Source organism: Gouania willdenowi, chromosome 2, assembly GCF_900634775.1.
Source record: "Gouania willdenowi chromosome 2, fGouWil2.1, whole genome shotgun sequence".
Lineage (NCBI taxonomy): Eukaryota > Metazoa > Chordata > Actinopteri > Blenniiformes > Gobiesocidae > Gouania > Gouania willdenowi.
In genome coordinates this window covers 5135728-5159989 of record NC_041045.1, presented here as the reverse complement: position 1 = coordinate 5159989, position 24262 = coordinate 5135728, and the positions used below count along the sequence as shown (strand labels likewise).

Below are 24262 nucleotides of genomic sequence, written 5' to 3'. Positions count from 1 at the left end.
TACAGGGGTTTTTTTTGGGTGGAAAGAACTTCTTTGGCGAAAAGTTTCTGCAATTTTTGTGTGGGAGAGAGACTATCATGTTTTCATCTGCAGAAGTCTAAAAATAACAGGAAAAAGTGACTACATCTGTCACTCGTATGAGTTGAAAATGGGCGGAAATGTTCTGGTAAATTTCCACACAAGCCTAAGCTCGGGAATTTTCAGAATCAGAATCAACTTTATTGGCCCATGTAATGTATGTTATACACATGAGGAATTTGGACTTGGTTGAACTGTGCCCTCTCTAATAATGTATTAACCGGAAATTGGAAATATTTCAAATAACTGATATTTTGGATGATGCAAAAATATATTTTCCCCAACCTTCAATTTTTTCACGTGAATTCCAAGATAAAGTTCCCAACTTTTAAAATGTCAGTAATTTTCCAACCCTAGTATAATTTTATTTTATTCATTTATCTCAAACATTGAAGAAAAACAATATAAAGCAATCATTGCTCAGTTAAAAAGAACCCCAGCAATGTTTGAGAAGTGGCAGAAGGAAATTTTCTTTTTTTTTAATTCTATTATTTTGCATGGATGCTAATATTTATATTTGGATATTAAACAGTTATGTTATTCCTAATTACTCCCTTTGCAACCCATGTGCTTTGTGTGATAAATAATAGCTGGAAGAGTTGGAAAAACTTGCTGAATATAGTCACAAAGTTGCTAAATTGGCGATGGTTGCTGTCCATGGTACTGAACTGTGAGCTGTCCTTAGTTCTCTGACTGAAGAGAAGAAGAAAATGAATCTGCTTACATGGTTAAACATGTGAATTCGTGTACCCTTCGTTCGGCTGAGTTTGATAAAAAGGATCTTGTATCACGTTTTCCACCTCACACAGATGGCAGAGTGTAATTTGTGTGTCGATGACGTTTTGTTAAAGAGTTATTGATGCTGGAAGTCTGAATCTGTGAATATCTGCCAAACTTTACCGAACAGTGTTACGGTCCAAATAGTATCCAGATAATCTGGTGACTGGGCAGACTTTTTCTCCCGGACAAAAAGAAGCAATGCATAAGTCTCATTACTGGTGAATTGAAACGTTATTAATACATAAATAAATCAAAACCAAAAATGAATGTTACGTAAAACATGCACATGATATGTGGAACCAGAGGTGGTGTAATGAATCTACTGGTGGTCCTTGTTTCATGTGATCAACTTTTGTGTGTTGACGGCTGCTGTTAACGGCATTTATAAAGTGCAAAATAAAAATTTTTACTGCCCTCAAAAAAAACTGTAAAATCAAAGAAGTTCTAACATCTACTGTTCCTCACACCAGCCTCACAGTCGATAGTCAGTCACCAGTTTATCTGGATACTATTTGGATCATAACAACGTGAAACAAAACATAAATGTGAGCAGCTTTTTACAGGCTAAAACATCCACAGACTGAATGGAAATAGGAGCATGACCAGAAAACTTCTAAAATGCATCCTAAACTGTCTAATTATGTGTGGAGACCTGGACCACCAGGACCTGGGGAGGGAAACGAAGTGCAGCCAACTTCAGTTCTTGTGCTAATTCCCCCATAAATATCCAAATATCACACAAACGGAACAAGGGGAAATAAACAGAAAAGCGTTGCTTATCTGTTTTTTTGTTTTACTGTATATCTGTTTTGGTTTTAAATCAGTAAAACAAAATAATCACACTGTTTATTTGTTATTTTGATTGGTTTTAAATCAGAATAACCGAAGGGTACACGGATTCATGTGTGTATTTAATGTTGTTTTGTCATTACAACTAACACCTAACTGCTAATAGAAGTCTTTTTCTAGTAGTGCTGAGGCTGATTTATTACTCCTGTACGAGTGTATAGTTGAAGTTTTTTTGATTGTTTTGATGCGATTTTTTGGTGTAGTAGGAACATAAAAAGCATGCAGGGGGTGAAAATGACCTGCTCTGCTTGAACTCAGCTCATCCACCACCACAGCATCGCCCCATTTTTTGGAAAAGTATCCACAAAACACTTTGATCACAGCCAAACAACGGGTGCTAATGGCCCCCAAAGGGAACGGCACTAGCAGCAGATTGTCTGTGTTTTCAGACAGGCTGTAGGATGCTCAGACTGAATATTGTACATTTTATTGCTAGTATCAACCACCAACTTCTTACAGTTTCTGCTTCTTTCTAATCTGTTGTTCATTGCCTCGTTGTAGTTTCTCTTTTCTCCTAATTTAGATCTTCATGGCTTTCCTCATCCTGTAATTCAACAACATTGTATTGATTTCCTTATGCTGCTTTTTGGCACATTGTGCTGATCAAGCCAATAGTGCTAAGTTTCAGTAATTAGGTACACGTGTCTGCAAGCATGCATTGCATGTGTCAACATTTTTAAACAGACTATTGGTTTTCTAATCTGTCTAGTGTTCCTGTCACCATTAACTCTTACACACTTTTTCAAATGGATGAGGCGTACAAACATTCACACATTCAAAGTTGGCTAGTTCAACCAGGTAACCTCTGTAATGATATGGTGCTTAAGTCATCAGCGAACAAGATGAAAACACGTTTCTTTAATGTTTTCCCGTCTACTATGTTAGGAAGCCTACTAACAATGTTGCTGCAGTTGCCAAGGTTTTCAAAACTAGGCAATGTGGAAATGTATTAAGAGAAAAAAAAAACAATATATTTTTTTCAAATTAGGAAAAGCACATGTTGGATAACAGTTACATTCTAGCATTTGCACAAAGCCTTTTGGTCATGTAGTCAAAGAAACTGCATTAAATACAGGTTATACACAAAACGTAACAAATAAATTCAAAACAACACCAAAGACCAAAAAAATGCCGACCAATTGTACATAAAAGGACAACATTGAAACAGAATTTCACAAATGACACCAAAAAAATCCGTAAAATGAGAACAAAAATTCCGTAAATGGCAATAAAAATTCTGAAAATAACAGCAAAATACACAAATAACTGCATAAAGACAAAACATTTAGTTCTTTCCTGTATTAATGTTCAAATTGGTCATTATTCTAAATGCTGGCTTGAACATTGCTAATGTGGCCTTCGGATCAGAAAATCTCATTTTTGTGGCCCCCGTTATGGTAAAAGTTGCTCATTTCTGCACTGCACTACGATTACAAATAAAGATAATGGCACATTCATTGGCAAGCCATGTTGGGCCTCAGGTCACATGTTTGACAACCCTGATCTATTCCCTGTGATTCAATCATGATGGACTTTAGTCATGTATAAAAAGTATTGGATCCACCATGCATATGCAATCAGTCCAACGATGCACCTTCATGGGCATTAATGCAGAAAAAAGTGAATCATGATGAAATGTCCAGGGAATACAGTGACATACACACACATACTGTACACACCCTCCCACTGTGAATTGATTATATGCTTCAGATGGAATGGTTTGCTTCGATTTCATTCATGCTTCATTGCTCAGCCAAGCTGCTATGTGCGTGTGTGCGTGTGTGTGTGTGCGTGTGTGCGTGTGTGCGTGTGTGCGTGTGTGTGTGTGTGTGTGTGTGTGTGTGTGTGTGCGCGCATGCATGCGCATATTCAATGTGTGCACGATTGTGTATCTGTGTCTCCCTCCATTGCCCACTCAATGTGGGACCTTTTAATTAAGGAGAAGTTTCATTATCAGCTCCATTAGTCAATGTGTAGCCAGTGTCAACACACACACACACACACACCTCTGATATTTAACCTGATGTTCTGTTTCAGGATGAGATTATAATTTATTACACGTAGTAACGGGAAGCGACCCTATTACCACTCAAATGAGAGAGGCATAGGGAGGGAGGCGTTGTGTAAGCCATGCTGTTGTCATTTTCATTGTGCTGCATGTCAAGCACACCAAAGAGCCTGAGGTGAGCTCACTTTTCAACAGTTTTTAATCCATTTTTTTTTTTTGTTTGGGAAAAATTACACATACTTGAAAAAAAGCCTGTGTGCAACCTTGAGGCTTTTTGCAAAACAATTACTATTAGTAAATGAAACAAAACAAAACTCTGGGCTGTCGCGTTGTGAGAGCGAAACTGTTTTTGTTTGTCTTGACTTCTTAGATGTGAAAGAAACAAACCTGAAGCTGTATCGGCTTGATATTGAGTCAAATCCAGGCTTTTTGAGCTCTGCAGCGATGTGGCCTAAAACTTTTGAAATGTTCTTATTAGTAGATCTGTCTAACAAAACACAATATTTTGCACCATATTTGTTTTATTAATTTTTAAAAATGGGACTACTTTACTATTTTAGAACCTGTGTTCCATCATCTTGAAATCACGTGATTGATGATGTCACACGGCCCCACTGCCTCTAAACATCCCATTGTTTCCTATCGGAGTGAAACATTCAGCCTGATTTTTAGATCATTTAGCAGCTTTTTCACTCAAAATGCCAACTTGTGCTGCATTTGGTTGCTCTACATAATCAGGAAAAGTTAACGATGCTGATGTTAACATCTTTTGTTTACCGAGAGAGGATAAAAGCAGTTGTGACCCGAAAGATATTTGTGCTCTGATGTCACAAACCGTGATCATTTTTTGGGTGGGAGTCCTTCACCAGTCCGTGATTTACTTGCTAACTTCAGCCACCAGAGCGTCAGTGACACACTATTTAAGGGAGAGTAAAGGTCCCTTAGTAGAGCTCTTCTTCTCTGCTTCATTGTCTACTAACAAACTGCAGAGTTGAAACTGACGCCCCCTGGGGTCACAGATCTTTTCGGGTCACAACTATTTTTATCCTCTTATGGTAAACAAAAGAGGTTTACATCACCAGAGTTAACTTTTACTGATTATTTAAAGCAACCGAAAGCAGCTCAAATTGGCATTTTGACTGAAAAAGCTGCTAAATGTAAATGATCAAAAAAACTGGCTGAATGTTTCGCTCTAATCAATCAATTGATCCATTTTTATTTATAAGAAAGCACCTTTCATACAACAAATGTAAACTCAAACTGCTTTTACATAATAATAGAAAACAATGGAATGACTTGGGACGTCATCAATCATGTGATTTCAAGATGGAGCAACACAGGCTTTAAAACGGCGAAGTAGTCCCATTTTTAAAAGTTAATAAAAACAAATGTGGTGGCTCAACATTAACTTCATCATCCTATCTACTTGCCACATGGCAAGTCAAGGTTTTGTTTAGAAAACCAAACTATACCATTCAGTTGTAACATGTAACATGTGTATGTGCTACTGTGTTGCTCACAAGAAGCTGATGATTGAAAGTCAACACACTTGCAGGTGTAGAAAAACAAAACTACACTTGTGGACAAACTCAGATCATTCACCTTCTATTTTTGTGTTGATGGATAAATGGCTCAGTGAGGGATGTGATCAATGATGAGTCTCTAGAGTGCCGGTTTGTTTCGTTGACGGCCTGTTGATGGAGGCTGATGATATGATGAGGATGCAATTAGCCCTCAGCAAGATTAGAAGAGCTCTTATCAGACAAGGAACCACTTAGGTGTGTTAGAGAGAGAGAGAGAGAGAGAGAGAGAGAGAGAGACCTCAAGTTCAGACAGAATCCACAGTTAGTCAGAGATACACAAAATGTGAGCGCGTGTGTGTGTATTCTTGACATGTTCTTTCTAAGCACATACATGAAGCTTTGTCGTTCTAACAATGTCTGTGTTCTCCTCTGTAGATGAAAGAGAAGATGTTCAGAAGAAGACTTTCACAAAATGGGTGAACTCACAGTTGGTTAAGGTAAGACCACTTCCTGTTCCGGAAGTTTTTAAGTGCTCCGATCTATGAGTTTTCCTCTGGGAAGAGAGGAGGGAGACAAAAATGTTTTTTACCCATTCAGCAACTTGTACTCCTGGTGAAGTCTCAGTAAAAAGTAGAAAATCACCTTCTATTTATGGAATGAGTGCACATGCGGAGAACCGTTGGTATAGTTGGTTAAGCAGAGGTGGCAAAAGTACTAGTCTTGAGTACTCAAGTAAAAGTATAGATACTTGAATAAAAAATGACTCTGGTAAAAGTATTGAATTTACTACCTTTCTTGAGTAAAAGTAAAAAGTACATGCTACTAAATGTACTTAAGTAAAAAAGTTAAACAAATGTCCCTTCAATAATAAAACAGGGTTTAAACTAGAAAATTCCAGATAATTTACTTTTTCAAGAACTTGTCGAAAACTGGTACATGGAAACAAGTTAAATCTGTTACCATTTATGAACACATGGAGAATTTAGCACTCAGAGGTAAAATTTGTAAATAAAATGTTTGATTTGACAAAGAGTTCTTGAATGCCGAAATCTCGTAATTTTCAGGCTTGCGGGATATGACGCACTTTCGTTGATTCCTTGTTATCCTTTGGTCCACATTTTCTGAACAATGGCGGAGTGTAAAGCAAATGGTTGGTGTAACAACAAGAGAGAAACTACTTCCCTCAATGCACCATTTCTTTAAAGTGACAGGCCAGGCCGATCAATGAAATATCCTGTCCAAAATGGCGGCTCTCTATAGTTTATGCCAGAAGCTATAAAGTTGTTCTAAAAAGTCCTTTTAATGTAGCATTATTGGTCATACATTAAACACATTTTTGTTATATACACTACAGATACTCTTTAATCATCTTCAGTAAAGCTTTTGAGGCTCCTGGCTAGGTTTTTGTAGGACAAGATGTCCTCATTGCAGTGGTATTTGGGAAGTTCGCCTTGTGTGAGCATCCATCACCCTTTGCATGATGGGAAAATCTACTCCCCCCACGTTATAAGTCTATAAAGAGTGCAGTGTTGTGTATAATTCCATCTGTCCTCTCCAAAATGAAGCTGCTTTATGGTTCGTGGCCAGTTGTCTTAGTCTAGGTTATGTCGACAGTGAATTTAAAGGGTTTGCTTCTACTTAAGTTGCAGGATTTATCCTCCCTGCAGTCTTTCCTCCCATTTCATTGTACAAAACTAAAAGGAAGATCAGCTGTTGCTTTTGTTGTTGTTCCAAAAATTGGCAGCAGCTTCCTCCTTTCATCTGAAATCGTCCTCTCAGCGCTGCAGAGGATTTTCAAGGCCTTCCCTTGGACAACTCTGACTCAGACACTCCCACACACACACACACACACACACTAGGTTATTCCCCACACGTCGATTTCTGCTGGGAGAGTCGGTAAAGCTAGGATTATGCTGAGCTCGATACAGAGCTCCACACCTGTCTTTCTGTGGGGATTGCTTTGAGAAAACCTGTTTTTTAGCCCGTGTTTTGTTTTTGTCTTCCCCACGTTGGTCTTCCTCTGACTCAGCTCGTCATCCTGCTCCACCCCCCACCAGGCACTGAATCGTTTGTTTTACCTTTTAATTCTAATTACATTTTTGTCTCGCTGTGTTTGTGTGCATCACATGCATGCCTACACAACAAGTCCATTCAAAGTTGATTAGAAGAGTACCAGAAGGTGTGTTGTTACCATGGCAATGGAGACTTAAGTGTGGTTGTGTCAGAGCTCATTTGTGCTCGTGCAAGTAAAGCTGATGAAACGCCGGCTGATGTTGGACAAACCTTTTCCTTCCTGGCCTAAACTTGTCTTGATTTAAACCTTTTTACATCTTCAGCTGAAATAGTATTTTCACCCTCCTGCTAAACTTGTTATGTCAAGACCAATAATTTACACAAGATCTGGCTGGGTTTTTTTGTCTCAACTTCCTGTTTTTCCTACAAGGATTAAAGATGAAAGAAAGTCAGAAGAAAGTTGACTGAAGCAGTCAAGGATATTGATTGAGCAGCAGAAAGAGATAGGTAGCAGTAGTAAAAGAGATGCTCTCAGCCATCCGCGCTGAGCAAAATATAATGAGGGGCCCATCCGAGATAGATGATCCTCATACTTGTCCTTGGAAGCCTTAGGAAAGGCAGTGAGACAGATGGCAGATGGGATGGACAAAGATGAAAAAAAAGTGAAAATGTTAGCTTAAGAGTAGGAGAAACTGAGATCGGGAGAGGGTAATGATGGCTGTGTGACATGTCTATAGCTTGAGTGCGATTTTGCTTCTAAGCACACCATAAAAAGTGTCACTTAGAGATGATGTGAGGATCTGTCAACAGAGCAGGAAGAATGCCGTGTCCCTTTTCTTTATTTTGTTGGGGTACTAATACGAGAGCATCAGCATCAGAGCTCATTCCACCAGACAGTGAACGTGTCGTCTTCTCTAAGCCGTGTGTGTCAGCTTCTGTGCGAATAAATTGATTTAACTTCAGGCTTTAGATGAGGAGATGATTCGCAGTGAATGGCTGACGATGGCAAATTGGATCATACTGTTGGGCGCCGGCGGGAAAATAAATCGGCTGGACAATCTAAGAGTTTTTGGTCCCTGTATGAGTATCTTTTCATTTGTATGACAGATATATCATATTCCAGCCCTATGACAACCTCTTTAGTAACATGGTCACATTCAGCAGAAGAATCATCTCATTTTACAAATAATACCAGGGGTAAGCAGAATATAGTGTAGTGATAGTTTTTGTCCTCTTCCTAATAATTTTAGCAAGTTCATTTTGTAGTCTTTTTAAATCTGTTATGGTTTCATTTAATCAGACAACTTTTTTCAGGAAATTCACCTTGATCTCCTGACATGTTGCTCCTGCCAACTGTCAGTCTTCCTCAGAGGCATCTGCATTGATGTGTCATTGGCCACGCCCAGAAGTAGCTCATAAGGACATATCAAAGCGATCAGCAGACGCCTCAGAGGAAGACTGACAGTGGCCAGTCAACACATGTCACTAGATCAAAGTCAATTTCCTGAAAAAAGTTGTTTGACTAACATATCGTCCTCTTCCTGCTTATGCTGGTTTCTCTTGGTGTCTTGTCCAATAAGAGCTGGTATTGGAAATTAAATGAATGCATACACACTTTGTTGTTTTGGATCTGTTGTCCCGTACACACACACGCATCTCTGGTGGATTTTCCTCCTGGGAATCACCAAAAATATTCTCACACATCCTTGTGTTTGTCCGTAATAACAGATAAAGCAGAAACCAGGGAAATGTAAGTAAAAGCAATTAAAAAAAGGAAATAAAACCAAAAAAAACATGTAAACATGCCTTGTCCAGGTGCTCTTTAAACCGGTTAGCTGTGGTCTTTATCAGAAAACATCCTGTGTTAAAAGAAATTGTCAATAATAAAATTCTCATTTACAAATTTCCTTGAAAATATCACGTCACATCGGAATTGCTGTTTCTAAATAATTTATTTAACAATACAAATGACATCAAACTTATTTGTTCCTTTTTAAAACCCAGTCTTACTGCATTGGTGTACGGTTATTACCCAGCATGCAATGGTACAATCCATAGAAGCAGCCCTTGTTGATTTAGAGCTTTACGCCACAATAGAATGACAGATGGATGACCTTCAAACAGAAGCTGTTTTAACTCTGGTTGTGAACTCTTGTTTGTTTGGTGTCTCCTTTTTATTGTAACTCTGTCATGTTTAATGTTGGCTTCATGAAGTTTGTCCTTGAGGAGAAAAAAAGCTGAAATCCAATGATTTATGAATCTTGACACCAACATTATATCAAGGACAGGGAATGGTAGACTGGGTTTTACTTCCTCATAGTGCGCTTTAAATGTAACCCCATGGTAAAGCTGTGCAATTAGCGTTTTGCAGAGTCAATCACACAATGAAGCTTTTCTTTCACTTGACATCATACACATTGTTGGAAAACATCTGGACTCTTTTCAAAGACTCTCTTCAGAGAGATTTATTCATTTTTATTGGCTATTTGGGCCCAGACAAGCCCCCAAAATGTGTTACACCTCTGGTCTAGGGTCTAGAGGCATAACATATTTCACACAACACGGGGGTTTACAAAATGACAATTATTATTCATTGAACATTAAACAGTTACCAAAAAAACAATAGAAGCATTGACATTGGGGTGAACCAAGGCCAAAACAACAAACAAAACTCCAATATAAACCTGAACACGAACTACCAGCTCACCCCTACAGCTAATAAATCAATAATTCCAGATACAGTTCTAACTTAAAGCACTGGATAAACCAGGTAAACCATGTACTAATATAGAGCCAGATAATCACAAGTAATGCTGTGCGATATAAAGATATATATCGTAGTGTGATATTAAACTTTCTACTGTACGAAATAACCCTCCATCGTTTATATTGCTAATTTAATGTGTGTGGTCTTGGTCCCACTCTCGTGCTACAATATGAGGAAGCAGGCTAATCTGCTCACAGCAGCGCTGCTACTTTGCAGCAGCATGTTTATGTCACCCAGAGATACTAGTTTACAGCATCGTTAGAGGAGCAAGCTGGTCCTGGTCAACCTGTTTTTGGCCGGATTGGGTCCCCAACCGGAATGATCAACTGGTCTGGTTATAAACTGTGTCACTACATCCAATATGACTTTTCCAAGCAAAACAGTTGCAAATGTGTCTCACAAATGAAAGCGTTAATTTATCTCCTGCTACTCTAGAATCACTTTTAAAGAATGTGACCTAACGAAACCTCTACTATCATATATTATTTTGCGAGCAAAATTCACTACAGGTACAGTTTTTGCGCCCCTTGGTTGCATTTCCATTTACAAATGTACAAATAGGAACACAAGTGACAACAATATATGTAGCAAAAGTCATTTATATTCCTTCATTGAGAGGATTCTTCTTTATTTTTATATATAATAAAATATATAACAAATAGAAACTTTCCATTAATTCCATGTCATTTTAAGGAAGAAATACTATATCAAGATATAGAATTTGTTATAAGGATATAAATGTATCTATATCTTGACATAGAATTTTCTCCATATTGCACAGCATTAGCAGCAAGCAAAGGAGAGCATGTCCTCCATATGCCAGTTTTTATGTAGGGGCCACTCCTGGGGAGAACCAATCGGCTTCCTTGGCACTGACCAATCGCTGCTGACCTGCTGATTTGGGAAAATATGTTAAATTGTGGGAGAGTGAGACACAGAAACATACACAATAACAGTAGCAGCTTAGACTTACTGATGGGTTTTCTCTGCAGGGAACCTGATTTCTACTACCATATGAAGAATATATTAAACTTCACTCAAGCTGTTGAATCTTGACATTAAGGATACGAACGAGTGTTTACATTTCACGCGAATGCTTGAGGTAATGTGTAATGGCTCAGAAGATGACAATGCAAAAAAAACCGTTGAGTGGAAAATTGCCGTGTACAAGAGTGTTTTTCGTTTAGTGCTCCTCTTTTCATGCATTTCTAATTTTCCCGCACCTGTAGCTCCTGAGGAGAAGCTTTGAAATGCTTAGAGATCTGGGGAAAGGGAACGCATTTTTCAGCTTTATGTGGATGATCTCACTCGAGATTTCTTTTTACATCGTTGTGTAATGATGCACCCAGGAGCTCTCAGGTGTTCTCATTTTATGCATTACAATTGATTTTTTTTTTTTTTCCCAACGTGAATTAAACACGGATTTAAAAACAGGTTTTAATAAAACAGTTAAATTTAAGCACAAAATAATTGACACAGGCAAAACGTTGTCTAAAAAAAATATTGTGTGCATTTAATAACCATGTGAAAGCATCCTCTGCATACCAAGTTATCAGTAGGTGTGCACAGCGTGAAACAGACACTGCTAAACATCAAGGGATCTGATGAATCGAAGGAAACAAATCAGACTAAAAAGGAACAAATGAACACTGGAATCATTGTGTGGCATTTCTAAATGTTATTTATTTTAGTTTAAACCATTGGACAACAAACATTTAAAACATTTCATCTTCTTTTCCTATAATATTTACACAGAATAAATGGCTTTTGTTATGGTATTTCTACTCAAGTAGAATTACTGTTACTTGATTGAAACAAGTAAGTCATACATAAAATACTCAAGTAGAAGTACAAGTAGCTCAATTAAATTGTACTCAAAGTAAAAGTTACTAGTTACTTTCACCCCCCATGTTTATTTTTGGTAATAAATCTTGCCACGGTTCCCTTGCATACAGTAAACATTTCATGTATCAACTTAAAAATGCACAATTGGAACGTAATTTATTTTCCACAAAGGCATCTATATAAGATAAAAGGTTTGTCAAAATCATTTTCAAATAGATGTAATATATTTTTCAAATAAAAGAATGCTGTTTTGGCGTGGCGCATTACGTTTCATCTGATTGGTCGGCTATGATGTGATGCATTTGATTGTTGTCTGGTCATTTCATTTTTTGTAGTTTCACTATGTCCGTTGATCATTTTAAAACAAGAAATAATAATTTTCTCACTTACGGTTGGGTGTAGAATTGTAACAAGTTACTTCTTTTAAAACGAACTTAAGTACAAGTAAAATCACTGATAATATTTACGCCAAAGCTACATTATTAAGATGCTTTCTTGGGTCTGCGATCAATCAGGAGAAAGAAAGTTGCTTGTGGCCACTCTCTTTCAATTGGCCCATTTTTCAGTGAGCAGCAAATCTCTGCTGTGGCTTCTCTGTGCCTCGATTGTCTCTGTGTGCTCAGTGTTGAGGCCCAGTATTAATTCCATCGGTATCGATTCACAAAATCAAAAGCAGCTTTGAGAAATGAAACTAGTGCCTCAGTTGAAACACTCTAAAGGGGATGGTGACCTTGTGCCTTTGTACAGAGCTACCTGTTGGGTTCGTTGCACCTGATTTAATGCGCACGGCTCCCTCACACTGGTGTAGTGCAGAGTATACAGCATATACCTGCTTATCGTTTAGTCAGCATTGAATATACCCACTGAGAAATCATTCACAGTATCTGCAAGCCAAATAATGTTTTGGTCTTGAACGAAACAGCACAAAGAACCGGGTCTTTGAAGTGAAAGACGCTATGATTAGATTTAATTTCATAGATTAGTTATTATAGCAGAGGGGAGGGGCTCCAAAATCCATGTGAAGGGAATGATAAGAGAGCAGAGATTTTTATTCAGAGCGGGGGCCACAAAAAGAGAATTTTCAACATTCATGCCAAAATGTTGGAAAAATGAACAATCTGACTATTAATACAGGAGAAAACAAAAGGGTTTGTGTGTGTTTTCATAGTTGTTTTCAGCGTACCGTATATGGAATGAATTGGTTTTCTCTCATTTTATGTGTTTTTGTTGCTGTTTTGTGTGTTTTTGGGGTCCTTTTGTTTTTTTCTGTTGTAGTTTTGAGTTCTAAATAGAAATCGAGCTCTCTTACATATTAATTTTTCTGGAATTAGTTATGGTTACCATTTTTTCTGTCTGTTTTTGACCACTTTAATTTGTAACTTTTAAACACATTTCATCACCCTTTAGACCATTTTTTTAACCCATTTTATTCCTGATTAAAACAAGGATTTACATCTTTAAGATGACTATATACTATATGACGCAAAGAATAAACCTCCTGGATAACAATGGGTATTATTCAGATAAATAAATAAATGGTTATTACAGATTCATAGAACAATGGACCATGATTTTGCTGACTTTATGGATGGGCCCCAAAAATCCCTGTGGTCCGCGGTCTCTGATACCTTTATTTTGGAGGTTTAGGCCTGTTAAGGTTGAGAACCACTGTTCTACCACTTCAGACATTCTTTTCAGTGCTGTCTGTTTATTTGAATGCTAAATACCTATTTGGGGACACTGTTAGTAAGGCATGATGATATAAAATAGCACCTATTTGTATTTCCCTTACATGCTCGCTCTGTAATTCACTTAACGGCTCAGTCAGACAGTAAATGCCCAGTGTCACCAGCAATATCTCTAATGTAAGCAGCCATCCATCCTGCTCTCTGAGGAACAGAGGGATGTTAGCATTTAATGCATGGCAGTATCTGTAAGCTAGACACCAATACAATGAAGATAAGTGATCAGCGGCCCAGGCCGTTCATTACCACCCTTCATCTTACTCTGGGGCTGATGTGCAGCGCCGTATTGTTTAGACTGTTTCACATTCTCTGATCAGATTACTAGGATCGCGCCGCATCTTGTTCGTCATCTATCATCTCTGGGATTCAGTATCAACTCACCCACCTGTTAGAAAATTCAATTACCATCATTGAAATCTTTATACAGCCCAGATGCTGATAAAGGCTGTGTTTTTTTTCATCATTTAAGTAAAAAAGTTAAAAAAATATCTACTAACCAAAGACTAAAGCTGCAGTTTTATCAATCAAGCTCATGAATGCTGGTGTCTGCCTTAAACAGCTCAACCCCAAGTGGAGTGTTTGTTGTTAGCCCTGCAGCTAAGTGCGTGGGTGAAAATCATTAGGACATCATTAAAACTACCAGCTATTCTGTCTTGGACCGTGTCCAATTCTCTCTGTATTTTGCATAGAGCAGCTGTTTTTTGTCATTGAGTGGGCTATCAAAATACATTATTCATGTCCCTCAATTTCCAAATAGCAGAGAAGTCCAGAAAATCTATAGAATATTCCCAATATTTTTTTCAAAAGAAGTTGAAGTGCCTGCCTGTTTGTGGCTTTTTGAACAGGCACTGCAAGGATAGTGTAGCTCTCTGATTATTGGGTCCTTTCAGAGCATAGAGCTAAGCTTTTTTCGAAATGGCACACTCTGTACTATACACTACAAAATCAATCCAGTCCACGCTTTCTACTATGTACTTTAAGTATGATTAGTGTGATGAGCGTTCCCACTGAAGTATACTCCCAAGTTTCCCAAGATGCATTTGGAACCTACAACGACAAAAACCTGAAGCACATTGAGGCTAAATATCTCAGTTGAAAGTTCAGTCTACAAGTAGCATGACTTCCTTCACTCATCAATTTAGCAGTTTATGCATTAAATGTATCAAATCTAAAAAATTGCAAATCAAATCGCAATCGCAATATTGGTCCAAAAAATCTCAATTAGGTTTTTAGTCAGAATCGTGCAGCCCTAACACCGTGCATACTTAAAAAATGTCCAGATATATTATACATCCGGGTATTTCTCATGTACTCTGTCTTTTCATACTATCTGATGTGAACACACTACATACTCATTTTTATGTCAGACTAAGTATGAGTAGTTGTACATTAGTATCACATTTCGAACACAGCCCTCACTTAGTTTTTCTTGACAGAAAGAAAACAGACGTTGAAATATGAAATTAGATATTTTTTCTATATTTAAAAAGTGACAGATTATACGACATTGTCAAGGTATAGGAATTTAGACAGGAGATGCAGTTGACAATTCATTTATTTACAAATAAATTTGAATGCCTCTACATGAATAAGGGATACACACGTTTTAAAATTTCTGAAAGTTCACATTGACCTCTACCGTCCCTCAACCATGGAAACGTGATTGCATTTGTTTCTCCTTTAAAACTTAGAAAAGTCAAATTGTCCTTTGTGTGCGGGTCAGAGAATGTCTGCTTCGTAGACACAAACCCACTCAGTGGAAACGCACGCTCACAAATAAAAAACTGAGAAGTGACTCATCAGTGTTTGACATTCTGGTCACATTCTAGTGGAGGTCATTGTTGTGCTCTTTTCTATTCATGTTTGTAAGGATGAAAATGTATTTGTGTTAATGTAACTTCAGCTCTGCTCTACAAATTCATGCTGGACATCGATGATGAAAAATATTAATGAACAATAAATGATTATAAGACACAGAGGCAAGATACAATGGCCTCATGTAAAATATTTTCAATATCAGCAAGTGGAGAAATAGCCTAAAAAGTTGGGATTCAAAATAAGATTTAAGAAGTTGCATAAAAAGAACTTGTTTCATATCCCAAGAAAGTGTAACGTTTATATATTTCGCTTTGATTAAAGTTTTTTTTGCATTAAGGATAATTCAATGCTTTATCTTTGTAATGTAAAAAGCAGAACATAAAAACACCTCTCATGACAAACCAAGCAGTCCTTTGTAATCCTTTATCTATTCTGCAATTATTTCTGTGGACGCAAGTTTGCATAATAATGTACAATATTAAAACGTGCTTGCCAAGTTGTTAACTTCGCCGTATTATTTCCCTCTTTATCGAGTAATTGATGTATTTTTTCTGTTGGCGCATTATGATTTTGTATTATATTATAAATGATTCAAATGAAAGCACTCTTGCACCATGCAAACACTCACAAATGTTAAATAAAATGAAAACCTAAACTTGAGGAAGATGGACTAAGACGTCGAGTCCCACAGACTCTCGTCCTTTAAGTTTGAAAGCTGGACTCAGAGCAGATGGTTACTTAAACGCTCGTGCACCACACAAAGCCCGCTGTGCTTTCAGACGTGCCATAAAAAACTAGAAAACTCCTGCTGCAGACGGACTTTATGAGCAACACGTGTGTATCCGACACATTGGTACCAATGTATCTGCGCTTTATAATTCCACAGCGATAGGAAGAGATCTGTATCCGAGCTACAAGTGGTTCCACTGAGAGACGTAATTATAAGATCATTGAACACTGGAAGAACTGGAAATAATACGAGGCAATCACTAAATGGACAAGAGAGACACTTATAATGGGTGTGAGTGGGTAGAAAGGATGGAAAATGACCGTGTAACACTTTAATAAACTTATAACTAGCCTTCATGTTTTTCTTGCTTTTTCTTCTTTCTGTTCATCAACGTCATTCAATCCACGAAACTGAACAGTTGCACAAGTCAATATAAACATTTGTACGTGTCACTTATATGATAATGAGGCTTTTTAGATCCTAAGACTGTTTGATATAAAACAAAGTGTTGGAGAATAAAATGTGTTGTATTGGGTTCACATAATATATTGTGCAGTAACTGAGTTTATTCTATAAAAAGTTGTGCATCTTGCCTTAAATTGTGTTAGAATAATATTGTCCCCCTGTGTAGTTCCTATTCTAATATCAGTGATTTTTAATGCAAATCTGCCTCCTCCATATGGTAAACAGTAAACACTGTTATAATTTTGCATAATAAGGTCACCGGGTATTAACAATGTTATTGCATAGAAATGATGATAATGCAGGAAAGGTTTGTGAAGTTGCTTGACCGTGACACTGCTACGATAAATCAAATACACAAAAGTAAAAGAATAAATAATGTTTTTGTTTTTAAGGTTTTTTCTCTACTTTCTTCCCAAATCTTTAGGGCCTGAAATAAAAAGAAATATAAATCAGTTGGCACTCATATTTCTAAATTTGAATTGCAGTACTGGAAAACTAAGCCTAATAACAGATTCCTTACAGATGAATAAATGTCAAATTAGTATTACTCAAATCCCACAGTTGATAATAAATAGGATGTTTATTGTTCAGAATAAACTTTCATCAGCAGAAGGCAGAAAAAATGGTATTTCAAAGCATGTTACTGGATTAGTGCAATAAACGTAAAATAAAACGTTAAAAAAAAACATTTGCATCATAGGTTGTTGGCTACCTAACAAATTTGCATTTGATTAAAAAATAAAAGATCCACAATATAACAACATTACAGTGATGTCACTTATCTGTTGTACATGAAAAAACGGTGGCCAACAATAAAGTATGAAACGGCCACCCGCCAGTGGCATTAGTTGAAGCGCGTAATATAATGATAGAGCATATTTGCGTTTCTTGAAATAGTGTTGGTGATAGCTGTTATTTGAAATAATCAAACCAAGTTTCTAGTGACTGCGGTGTTCTCTGCATCTGAATTCCTCTTTTGCCCAGTTGAAGTTTCGTTGAAGTATCACCAAAGACACTAGAATGTTTTCCGGCCTGCGGCCTGTTCTGGTGTGAAGCGTCTTTACTCTCCAGGCTTGTAATCCTGGACCTGTCAGCACTGATAAGAAACGCTCTCTTAGGTATAAACTGTTATCCTCACATTTAACACTGGGTTGCTTTGGAGATTCCTCAAGAAACATGCCTCCAGACTCCACACTCCTGTGAAGTTCTTTTTGGCCAGAGTGCAAGCGCTGACCTTTGCACGCTGGAAGTGAATTGACCTCGCCGTACCTCTGCAGTTGTTGCTCTCGGCTTTTAAAGTTTAACTCTTTCCCTGCAGAGATGCTACTGCTGCTTTTGCATCCTGACATCATTGGTTTGGCTTTGTTTTTCTTTGGTGATGAATGTTTTATGTGACTCTTGTTTGGGTTTGTGTCTCAGACGGGGAAACCACCTGTGGATGATCTGTTCTCTGATCTGTGTGATGGACGGCGTCTGCTGGAGCTGCTGGAGGGACTGGCCAGGCGCGAGTCGGTATGAATATATTGACGAGGACAGACATCTCTGTGTGTGTGTCTATATATGTGTACATAAGTGTTTTTGTCTTCAGGTGAGGTTGGAGAAAGGATTCACTCGTGTTCACTCGCTCAACAATGTTAACCGAGCTCTGCAGATCTTGCAGAAGAACAATGTGAGTACACAAACACACGTTCACCTCTCTGTCTAAAAGCTAAATATCACAGTAATATCAGGGAAACTTCTCAGATCAACGTGACCGCAGCCCTCCAAGAAATGAGTTTGGCTTTGTGCACCTTATCACACTTTTTAACGTCGTCTTCTTCTGCAGGTTGAACTGGTGAATATCGGCGCGGCAGACATTGTCGATGGGAATCACAAACTGATTCTCGGGCTAATCTGGAGCATTATTCTCCACTGGCAGGTTAGTCTTTAATCACATGTGTCAAACATAAGGTCTTGGGGCCAAATCAAGCCCATTGGAGCGTCCACATTCAGAAGAATGACACAAAAAACGCACATTCAGTGAAACACAACAATATTTGCAGGCTCACAGTTTTCCCCATACTTATATCACATGATGGCAGTCATTTTTAGACTCAAACTGTTTTTGCAAAATCATGCAAAATAAATAATAAATATATTGGTCACAATCAAACTGGTCCATATTTTGGCCCCCTGAACCAAAATGAGTTTAACACCCAAGCAAACATAGAATTTGCTTCAAGACCACTGGCTTACTTTGTCACAATTGTAAATAATCAATCTGAAGCCCCCTTTACTTATATTTTTCTCCTTTTTAAAATCAAAATGTAGGTTTCCAATAACACTTTAAAATTATATATTTTATTCATTTTTATTATTTGCATTCATAGCTAATTTTACATCTAGTAGTTTTATGAGCCCTCTTCAATGTTTAATTACCTAAAATCTTTAAATATTTATTGTTTTCTGTATATTAGGTTTGTCCAGGATCATAATAGTGGATAAAAGTACATGTGACCACCCTAATGCCACACAGAAACAGTACGTGCTGCTCCAAAGTCCACTTTCATGTCTCTTACTTTTCCATCACACCGTGTTCCCTCTCGTTCCGTCCTTTCATTTTTCTATAATTCACACGACATCAACAAACTTCCACTGTGGGCTTCCTCACCCTAAACCCACACACTGAATTCCTCTAAATGCTTTTATAATGGATGAAGTGATTAAAACCGAGTTAAAACATGCAAAAAACAGTACTTTCCAACAGCTAAACATTTACCATGTTTTAATTGTGCTTCATTCTTCATTAAGTCGAGCAAGCTCGTGTCTCAATCATGCCAGTTTGAGCATGGACTTAATGATGCGATTAATAGTAAAATACAACTGTATAATGGGGTGCGCGCGTGTGTCCATCTGCTTGTCACGATGTGCGCCTGTGTTATTGTGAATGTGTGTGTGTAACCCAGTCTTTGAGGAAGCAGCCCTCCAATTAAAGTGAAAATGCATGCAGTGACCCACTCCCACCATGAGTGTGTGTGTGTGAGTGTCCACGTGCAGGTGTGTGCCACATATTGGAGTCCCCTGGCGTCGACTAAATGCTGCTCTATTTGTGTTATTACGCAATGAGACAAATTGTATTTCCCAAAGTAAATGCATGTGTGGATGCATAAACTGAACCCCTCGGAGACAGTTCTATTAACACATTAATAATTACATCCAAATAGTTGATCCTTACCCTCCTCTTCCATTGTCAAACACTGCCCTCTCTTTTTATATTCCTCCCTACCTTAGGGAGGGCTGGCGATGGTCACAAATAAGCAATAAAATAATTGTATATATTTAATTGCAATAATAGAACACATACAGTAAGCTGTGTTATAATGACTAACAGCAGGGGGCGCTGTGTTCATGATAATATGTTTGAATGGGAACATTCAATTTATTTTAACGAGTAAATAATATTTAAACTTACAAAAATTGAATATTATTCAAAAAGAAGACAATATGATCTAGCTAGAATTATTACGCGGAAGTCAGTAAAACATCAAAGTGATCAGCAGACGCCTCTGAAGAAGACTGGCAGTTGACAGTCGAAACATGTCAGGATCAAATTAAACTTTGTGAAAAAAAGTTGTCTGAATAAGTGAAACCTTGATATATCACAAAAATGAGAGGATAGTAAGAGTGTCTGACAAAGATTTATTCTATAAAAATAATAAATAATGATAATGCAAACATTTGCATTTTTATGCCAATAAAGGCTCCAAACTTTAAATTTGTAGCTGCTAAAAAGGATTTGGCTTCCCTTAGGAATACATGTCTGAGCTTTTCTCAAAGCTTTGTGATAAAAAAAAAATGGCAGAAATTCAGAAGAGGTTGACTTGCCGCGAGTTCATGGTCAGACTGACAAAAGAAAATAGACTTCTATCTCTGCAGGAGCACGTTATTAAAATGTAGGAGCACAGAGAAAAGAAGCTATTTTTCATTGCAAAATCAGTGCTGAAACGTTGTTAATTTACTCAGGAAAAAGCTAGAATTCCGCTCTCCTGACCCCGACATGGGTACGTGTCAGAGTGTGGGGAAACAAGGAGGAAGAAGTCAAGTGATACAAGGCCGTAATGAGCACAGAGTTGGGGAGTAACTCATTCAAGAAGTTATTAGCGTGCGTGTGTGTGTGCGTGTGTGCGCGCACGCAGGATTTTAATACACAAGCAGGCAGTGAACAGTGCAACTCCACCTTTTCTTTCTTTCTTTCTCCCCTGAGCCCTGAACAACTGCTCTAAAACTGTCACTCACACCTGCATACCCAGCAGCCTTTATTCACACACGTGTTCTTTAACCGTGCATGTTACCATTGGGATGTCACACTTTAGGTGTGTGCGAATGCCAATTATTAAATGACATGATATGAGCACTTTGCATAAAAGTGTTAGCCGTTAATTTGGTGCTATTTCTGACTGTAGTGACTTATACGTTTGAGTCTCTGTACCTGTCGCATTGTTTCTGGAGATGTGTTGGATTCACCTTTTAGCAGAACAAATTTGTTTTGCATTGTTTAATTCTGTGGCCCAATTTTGATACAACTAATATATCATCACCACAAATAATAATTTAGAATGTTCAGGCTTAAGTCTTGGCTGAATGAAAATGTAAATTGTACACATTTGTAAATAGCTATGTGTGTATGTGAATGTTTTTATAATCTTTGAACGGTGGGTTGATAAGTTATATTGTTTTGACTGTACTCCACTGTAGTAGAAAAGCCCAACCAATCAATCAATCGATCTTTATTTGTCATTGCACATGTTACAGAGCGACAAAATTTCATTTCAGTTTCATCCCGTTGAAGAAACATTACAGTGGGTATGGAAAGTATTCACACCCCTTACATTTTTCACCCTTTGTTTTATTGCAGCCATTTGCTAAAATCAAAAAAGTTCATTTTATTTCTCATTAATGTACACTCAGCACCCCATCTTGACAGAAAAAACAGAAATGTTGAATTTTTATTATTATTATTTATTTAAAAAGAAAAACTGAAATATCACATGGTCATATACACTGTGTATATATATATATATATATATATATGCCTCCGCCTACTATTTACAGGACACTCTCAACAAGTCGCTATAACACTGGGTCTCATGGAGCAGCAGTAATTCTTGCTGATGTTGCTGTTTCTGCAGGTAAAGGATGTGATGAAGGATGTGATGGCGGGCCTACAGCAGACCAACAGTGAGAAGATTCTGCTGAGTTGGGTTCGTCAGAGCACACGCCAATATCCAGAGGTTTGTTCCCTTCCTTCAGTTAAATATACACTTTTTCACGCCTTAATTCATACAATGAGAACACGTTTTTGAGGAATATTCTACTAACTTCCCATCACTCCAGTTCAAACCCCTGCAGTCCTCCAAAAACAAACGAACTTAAAGTCTCAAACTTGAGCTGAAACTTTTGTTGGAATGGCAGCGTCGCAGCCTTCAAGGTCTCCGACTGGTCCTTTAATATCTGCTGTTTATTCTCTCAGGTCAATGTGGTTAACTTCTCCTCCAGCTGGAATGATGGATTGGCATTCAATGCTCTCATACACAGCCACAGGTAATGTAGAGAAAATACTGTGCGCGCGCACTTGTTTGGACTTTTTTATTGGACAGAGATCGATTTGGTCCATTACTGCTGCCACATATTACAAAGATAGATACAGGAAGACAGAAAAACAACAGTTTGTGTACACCCCGGTGCACTTTGGTGTACATATGTTTGTCTTTGTTTTGTTCTGATAGTCAGAATATGGCATGTTTGGTCAAAGTCTATGATCACGTTACAATAACAGAATAAGGTCTATCATAGAGTGAGATGTAGAGTCAGGTAAGGACAATGTTTGACCCATAAGGACTAAATGAAGTCTTTACTAATACACCATTAGTATGTATTTTTGTGTCGTTGTGTATATTTCAGTGTTGTTTTGTGTTTTTTGGAGTCAGTTTGTGTATTTTTGAGTATTTTGTTTATGTTCATAGTCATTTTTGTGAACTTTTCTGTCATTTTGTGTATAATTATTGATAATTTGTGTTTTCTTGTAGTCATTTTGTGTATTTCTGTTTTATCTCCATGTGTTCATAGTCAATTTTGTGTATTTATTTTTTCATTTTGTGTATTTTTGATATCGATACGCATTTTTTGAAGCCTTTTGTGAAGATTTTCTTTATTTTTGTTATTGTTTTGTGTGTTTTTGAGTCAATTTGTGTATTTCTGTTTTCTGTGTGTGTGGTTATCGGATTTTTGTGTATTTCATTACGCATGTTCTTGAAGCCTTTTGTGTATTTTTCTGTCATTTGTGTTTCATCATTGATCATTTGTGTGTGTTTTTTTAGGCTTTTCTATATTTATGTTGTTATTTTGTGTTTTTTTTAAAGCTTTTTCTATATTTTTGCTGTTGTTTTGTGTGTTGTTGATACCTTTTTGTGTATACATTTTTGAGGCTTCACTAAATTACACACAGTGCTGCTGTATATAAAGGTTGACTAGATAAACATGGCCTCTTCTTTCCTCTCTGCATGTTAAACAGACATTTGGTCTTCAGCCTGAGCTCATGTAGTGACAAATTAAACCATGTTTTTCTGGCAAAGTCCCCAGGAGAGACCAAAGTAGGGGATTACACACAGTGAGACCATCATCCTGCCACCATTTCACACAATGTTGCCAAATGTTGCTGTTTGATCAGGGACAAGCGTCTGTTTAGCGTTTTCTTTTTTCATTTTCAATTTGCGTAAAGAGTCAATTTGGAGAGTTGACTGTGGAAGTGATTAAGCTTCTGCCTTTTCTTTACTTGCATAACTTCTACTGAAAAGTTTGATAAATCATCAGAAAATAACTACACTACGCTTTCTTATACTTTTAGTAATCATCATATGTTTTTATGCTCGTCATTAGGCCTGAGCTGTTTGACTGGAGCTCATTGGAAAAAAAGACGGCGGCGATCGACAGACTGGAGCACGCCTTCAAAATGGCAGAGCAGCATCTTGGCATAGACAGGCTGCTGGACCCTGAGGGTGAGTAACACACACACACACACACACACGTTATTTTTATATTTTATTTTTTAGACAAGCGAATGGAGGCAGACATTGTAACGGGTGGCCAAAAATGGACCAAAAGTGGCAAAAACATGGCAAGAAAAGAGTGTAAAGTGGCCACAAACAGTCAAGAGTGGCCAAAAAATGGGCATGTACTGGGAAAAGTTAGCTTGTTTGGATGAAAAGTGGCCAAAAAAATTAAGGAAAGGACAAAAATTGGATAAAAGTGTCATAAAGAAAAAAGGGATATTTATTCGCAAAAGGTAGCTAAAGTCTGAAAAAAGTGTCAGAACTTATGTAAAAGGTGCAAAAATGGGACAAAGAAAGTTGCAAAATGGAAATAGATGAAATGGGATTAAAAAGTTTTCTCCGTTTTCTGGGGGAATAATAATTAAAATTAGGACATAAAGAGCCACATGTTGAGCATCACTGAGATTTAATAACCGCTTCCACATGGTGTCCACTGGTACACACACACACACACACACACACACACACACACACACACACACACACACACACACACACACACACACACACACACACACACACACACACAGCCTATTCCAGAGAAAAAGAAACA

At 37.6% G+C, this 24262-nt stretch overlaps 1 protein-coding gene across 8 annotated transcripts in view; it reads left to right on the top strand.

The window, feature by feature from the left end:
* The window catches only part of dmd (dystrophin), a 237241-nt gene that overhangs the window by 68067 nt on the left and 144912 nt on the right, over window positions 1-24262 (top strand). For all 8 annotated transcript variants that reach the window (XM_028468300.1, XM_028468321.1, XM_028468289.1 and 5 more), the window contains exons 2-8: window positions 5674-5735; window positions 18041-18133; window positions 18210-18290; window positions 18447-18539; window positions 21790-21891; window positions 22131-22201; window positions 23537-23655. In XM_028468300.1, coding sequence (XP_028324101.1) covers window positions 5674-5735; window positions 18041-18133; window positions 18210-18290; window positions 18447-18539; window positions 21790-21891; window positions 22131-22201; window positions 23537-23655 — 621 coding nt within the window. The remainder of the gene's footprint in view (window positions 1-5673; window positions 5736-18040; window positions 18134-18209; window positions 18291-18446; window positions 18540-21789; window positions 21892-22130; window positions 22202-23536; window positions 23656-24262) is intronic.